Raw genomic sequence first — 6,018 nt, 5'->3', positions numbered from 1 at the left:
ACCATCTCTTGTCTCACAAAATGCTAATAGTTTGTATCTAGCCTGAAGCCCACTTCTATGTGCCCCATGAAATGCGAACAGTAGGCCAGTTGTAAATGTCTATCCTGGAGCCCATCTATCTCCTACATCAGTATGTGTTGAATTTACAGGATTGTGCTTCAGCTTCTCTGACACTGTCTGACATAGTGGAAGGAAGCAAGGTGGCTAAGGTTAGAGGTGATTCTCCCTGAAGGTTGTAGAGAAGTTTACTTCCAAGGAATGGGAACATGGTTCTAAATCTACTTGGTTGTGTGGCAGAATTCTTACTATAACAGGTTCTCTCTCTCTCTGTCTTTTTTTTTTTTTAAAAGCAAAGCAAGGCCTTTAATATTCTGAAAGCACCCAGTTGTGTGAAATGTTACTAGTGATTGGCTTCCCAGGTGGTGGTGGTGGTGGTGGTGCTGCTGCTGCTGCTGCTGCTGCTGCTGCTGCTGCTGCTGCTGCTGCTGCTAAGACGCTCAGTCGTGTCCGACTCTGTGTGACCCCAGAGACGGCAGCCCACCAGGCTCCGCCATCCCTGGGATTTTCCAGGCAAGAGTAGTGGAGTGGGGTGCCATTGCCCTCTCCATCCCAGGTGGTACAGTGGTAAAGAATCTGCCTGCCAGTCAGGAGATGCAAGAGATGTGGGTTCAATTTCTGGGTTGGGATAATTCCCTCAAGTAGGAAATGGTAACCTGCACCAGTATTCTTGCCTGGAAAATTCTGTGGAGTCCGATAGGCTTCATGGAGTTGCCGAGAGTCAGACACAACTGAGTGACTGAGCACACACACATTACTAATGAGGCCACATTTTTTGGTCTCAAATATACTTCTGCCTTTGTCCCTTTACTTTCCTAATGTCTCTTTAGATACTTGAAAGTAGTTTAGAGATCTTTGGAAAAAATTAATGTATTTTCCAAATACTGTTTCACATTGAGTGTATTATTCTAAAACACAATAAATGTAAATAACTATGAGACTAGCTTTTCCAGGCATTTACCCTGTGATCAGTGTCAGACATATCACTCTTTAGGAAATCTTGAAGAAATTCACAACAATGAAAAAAGGTGTGTTTTCGCCATTCATTTCCTCTTTCTTGCTTTTGTTCACATTTGAATAGTCAAGTAGTTATTGAAGAAAACACTATTTTAATAGACTGTTTTACAGTATCTGCTTTTAGGTAAGTGATTTGCAAAGTGCTGTTTTAAAAACTGGAGTTGTACAGATACCTTTTAGTAGCTGCGTATCTGAGAAATTGTGATCTTACTGTTTGACACTGGATCTTTCAAACAATAAGCTACACTGAGTTGTGTTACCTTGGTAGCTCTATATAAGTAATTTCCAAAGGAGAAGGTATGCTGGTATGATAGTAATTCTATAAATATTTCAGGTATAATTACTAAATCAGTTTGGATTAAGCAAAATAAATAAAGGCACAAAGACAAAAAGCAATATGATTTAAGAGTTTATTCATATTTATAGGCTTATAGGTAATGGTCCTGTATTGAATGCTGTCTTGTGGTAAGTCGCTTCAGTTGTGTCTGGCTCTGTGCAACCTTACGGACTGTGTAGCCTGCCAGGCTCCTCTGTCCATGGGATTCTTCTGTCAAGTGGCACCTACTAAATGAAAGCCAAAACACTCACCAGTCAGTGGGGGAAGAAATTCCATACAAATAAGTAACCCAAAGGAGGCATACCTAAAAAATTGAAAACCAACTGAAACCTTGTATCACCTTGAAGTTTTAGACTGATTATGTTTTTCTATCGAAACATAAATATCTCTGTCACCTTTCCTGTTACAATCCACTGTTCTCAGAGCCCCCCTCTGCCAATTTAAATAACTGTCTTAATTTACTAAGTCCAGTAACATCTGAGCATGGGGCAGCATCTGAGCGCCTCAGTCCACAGACCAGGTGTGGTATGCATATGGATTTACAGATGCCCTCAGAAAACCACCCCATAGATTAGGGACTGTGAAGGTCTCTTAATTTACATATGGGAAAGTGAAACCTTGAGTAGTTAAATCCACAGTCACAAATTATGACTTGCAGATGGAATTTAGACCTACAGGCATGTTTTGTTTGGCCTGTTAGGATGCTTTAAAACTTTTGAGCAAACAGTTAAAATCAGGAAAATTTTAGCTTCTCATGAAAATTTAGAGCATCTGGCATCGTTGGACTGATATTCCTGTATGACATCAATTGACTAGTGTTATGTTGTAACTCCTTCTTTTTCATGATTTATCTTTCTCCGGATTTATAAGCCTTACAATTCCCTCTTATCTTACACCTGTTTCATTTATTCATGTCACCTGCCTTGCCCTTCTGAAAATTTTTGTTGTATAGCAAGTCAGAGGCAGAGCAAAAAATAGAAACTTTTATTCTGACCCCTAAGCAATTGTAGGTTCCTGCCTCCATTACTCAGGTGTTGGTTTATAAGCCCTGGATTCTAATCCTTCCATTACCATTGACTTGCCCTGTGGCATTGAAAAGGTCGGTTAATTCCTGTGATTTCAGTTTTGATATCTGTCAAAAGATCATTATAAACATTTTAACTATGCACATAATTTAAAAATCTAAAGGTTTATATACAAAGCAGCCTCATAAAGTCATGGTTAATATTTTGTTAGATTGCTTAAAAATATTGCTTCAGTGTGCCTCTTGACCACTGTTAATACGTTTAATGCTGTGCCTCCTACAGGATAAAGTCCAGATTTGTTTGCCTACATTCTTCCCTACCATTTGGTTCCAACGTACCTTGCCAAAGTATCTTTTACTTTATATGGAATGGAATGAAATTTTATTCATTCATCATTCAATCTCTACCCTCCCTTCATTCTTTTATCCCATAAATATTGAGCACCTCTGCTGTGCCAGGCACTATGCTGGCCCCTGAGGATTACAGAGCTGAACAAGAAACATTCTGCCTCTAACATTCTCATACTTAAGCCTTAATTTTAGGCAGATTGATATATTTTGTATCTTGACTACATCTTACATAGGCTTGCCTCCTTTGCTCACACTATTTGTCCTTTTCTTTCGTTATTTCATTCAACAAATATTTATTGACAGTTGTATCAGGCACTGTTCACTGGGTGTTGATTTTATGACAAAGTTCCTGCTCCATTGTAACTTACATTCTTGGGGATACAAGACATTAAATAAATAAACTCTTAATATATGCCATAAGGCCTATGAAGTAACTGTAGCAGCCCAAGGAAGAGAGACAGTAACAGTATGTGGGTCATAGTGCTATTGTTTTAGAAGGGATGATGAAAGACAGCTTTTCTAATATGATATTTGAACTGAAGGAACTGAGGGTGAGATCCAAGAAGGTATTTGGGGGAAGACTGGTTCAGGAAGAGGGTGCTTGATATATTCAGGGGACAGTGAGGTGGCCAGTATGGCAGGGTCTGAGAGAGTCTCTCCTACTTAGGAGGTGAGTTCTGTGATTCTGAAGAGCATTACTGCCTGTGATAAGGACCTTGGCTTTTGGCTCTAGAATGAGTTGTATCTCCTCTGAGTTTCTGTTTCAGATTCCTTTGTCACATCGTCCTTGGCCATCTCTGTTGAAAGTGGTTTCTTCTTCTGTCTCTTGGAATGCTGTTAACCACGTAACTCATTTGTTTAACTGACCAAGGCAAATGTCTGGTTGTCTTCTTATAGGTCTTCAGCTCTGTCCTAACTTCTTTTAACTTCTTCTAGTGTAGGGACTTAGTTTTATACCTTTCTATCCTATATGATGTTTTGCACCCTGTTGAGACTTAATATATGTTTGTTTTGTGAGGCTCTGACCTCAGATATCAGCAGCAGGAATTTGAAAGCAATGTCTAAGACGGAAGTGAAAGGACTTGGTGATAGACATAGGAATGATGTTAATTAAAGTTTTAGTTTGTGATCCTAGAAGAATAACAGTGCTATGGACAGATACAGGAAAGTTGGGAAGAGAAACTGATTTGGGGGAAGATTAATGAATTGGTTTGGAGTTTATTGAACTTCCGTGTTAGTAAGATATCCACGTTAAGCTGTGAAGAATGATTTGGATGTTAGAACATATACAGAGTATTGGTGTTATTTGTGACTCCAGCCTGCAGTATGTAATTTTAAGAGCAGGGACAGCCTCTTACTCATATTTCTAGTGTCTGGAACAGGGGCTGGCAAATAATAGGTGCTTCCATCATAGGCACTTAGTAGTTTTATTGAGCAGAGCAGTGAGGCTGCTGTGTACCTGTGATGCAGATTATGGCTTGAGCACTAGTGCTTCTTCCTTCAGCTGTAATTGCTGATATTATTTTTTTTTGAAGATAATGATTTCACCATCAGATTTCAGACTCAGGCTTAGAAAAAAAGACAAAAATAATTTAATTAACTGTTTTGGGTATTTTAATGACATTTGTATCTGATATTGTTAGTATCCAATCTGCTTATAATCATTCCCATCAGTCAGTCCTGCCAATGCATTATATTATAGAGCTTTGAGAGTAATACGTTAAACGTGGTTGGAACAATGGAGTGATGGTACATCAGTTGTTTTTATTATGTATATCAGTTAGTATTCTAGTAGCTTACATTACCCATTAATTCCCATCTATCAAAGTAGCCTCATGGTGATAAGAATTACTAGATATGTTGGATGACAAATAATAGAATTACATTGTATTTTGTATTTGGAGATGTATCTCCTTAAGTAGGATGGAATCATTTTACAGATGCTGCATGAAACTTAATCTTGATAGCAATAATAAAATCAGTGCTAAATTTAGAGAAGCAGAGTCTACTTTTGATTAAAATTTTAATCTTGTCAAATACCTTAAATCTTTTTCCTTTAAGTCACACTTTTAGATTATATAGCCCTTTGGTCTAGAAACCTTTTCTATTTCTTTTTTCCTCTTGATATAACTCACAAATCAAGATCTTTTGAAATGGTCTCCTGCTTCTGTAGTTCTCTTCTGGTTCTGATTCCTTGGGAGCTGTGAGGTGCCTCTGAAACTGTATGCTTTACTTTTTGCTATGTAGCAGATGTCGTGGCACTAAGACCCAGAAACCATTTGCTCTGTGTGGCTGGAGCTGGGCAGGCTGTGCTCGCACTGAAGGGAAGGAAGTCATTAGTGCAGACTGAGCTGTGGAGTTGGGTTCTTGCAGGATTTCCTTCCAGCCTTTCCCCACTAAGGTTCTTGGGAATTAAAAAAAAAAAAAAATCTAAACACACAAACCAAGTTTTCCTATTTACAGTGTTAAGGGAAGGTAGACATTTCGGGAAGGGTAGATCCTTTCCCCAAGTTATCCAAGAAGGAAGAGAAAACAGCGTAAAGAAGCTCTGATTACAGATCTTTGGAATTTTCTTTGCTAAATTTTACAAACGAGAAATACACTCAGAATTTTGGGAATTGCTCCAGGCTGCGTGTGAGGGTTTGATTGCTTGTCTAATCTTTTTTTGAGAAGAGGAGAATTCGTCAAAAGGGGTTTGGATGGCAGGAACCCGACTGGGTTTCTGTAGCAGCTTGCGTTCTCCGGCTCTTCTCTGAGGGAGGGTCTCTGCGCCGGCTTGGAGACCCCTTGCTGCAGGCTCCTTTTGCGGGCGCTGGCCCGAGGGGAAAATGCTCCGCTCTGGCTGGAGTACGCTGGTTGCTGCTGGGACTTCCTAGCCCCGTGGGGAGCGTGTTCCTGGTTTGGGGATACTTCATTGAACTGAAGGCGAAAAGACTGGACTCTCCTGGGCTCTTTCCCTTCGCGGTGAATATGGGAAAGAATTAGGGGGTGGGAGGGAGGCAGCATGACTTGGAGTTGCCGCTGCCCTGCATCTGCCCCCAGCCCCCAGCCAGCATCTTGATGTTCCACATATCGGCTGTACAAATATGATGAAATGGCAGCCCCGGAAGAAGGTAAGTGTCCCGGAGTGGGGACGGGGCCCTGGTGCCCGACCCAGGGAGGGGTGACAGGGGGCGGCTGCCCTCGGGTCCTTCCACCCCTTCCATAGTTTGCTGGACCGGCAGGTCCAAAT

General features: G+C 40.7%; 1 protein-coding gene across 1 annotated transcript in view; it reads left to right on the top strand.

Annotated features, from left to right (window-relative positions):
* Positions 1-5,124: 5,124 nt before the first annotated feature.
* Positions 5,125-6,018, top strand: part of TTC28 (tetratricopeptide repeat domain 28) — a 410,194-nt gene continuing 409,300 nt past the window's right edge. Inside the window, exon 1 of the mRNA XM_086348496.1 lies at positions 5,125-5,899. Coding sequence (XP_086204622.1) covers positions 5,873-5,899 — 27 coding nt within the window. The 5' untranslated portion in view covers positions 5,125-5,872. The remainder of the gene's footprint in view (positions 5,900-6,018) is intronic.

Source organism: Bos grunniens, chromosome 17, assembly GCF_055505025.1.
Source record: "Bos grunniens cultivar Pamir isolate PY7600 chromosome 17, Bosgru_T2T1.0, whole genome shotgun sequence".
NCBI classification, from domain to species: domain Eukaryota; kingdom Metazoa; phylum Chordata; class Mammalia; order Artiodactyla; family Bovidae; genus Bos; species Bos grunniens.
The sequence above is the reverse complement of the archived record's forward strand: the minus strand, read 5'-3'. Positions and strand labels throughout refer to the sequence as shown.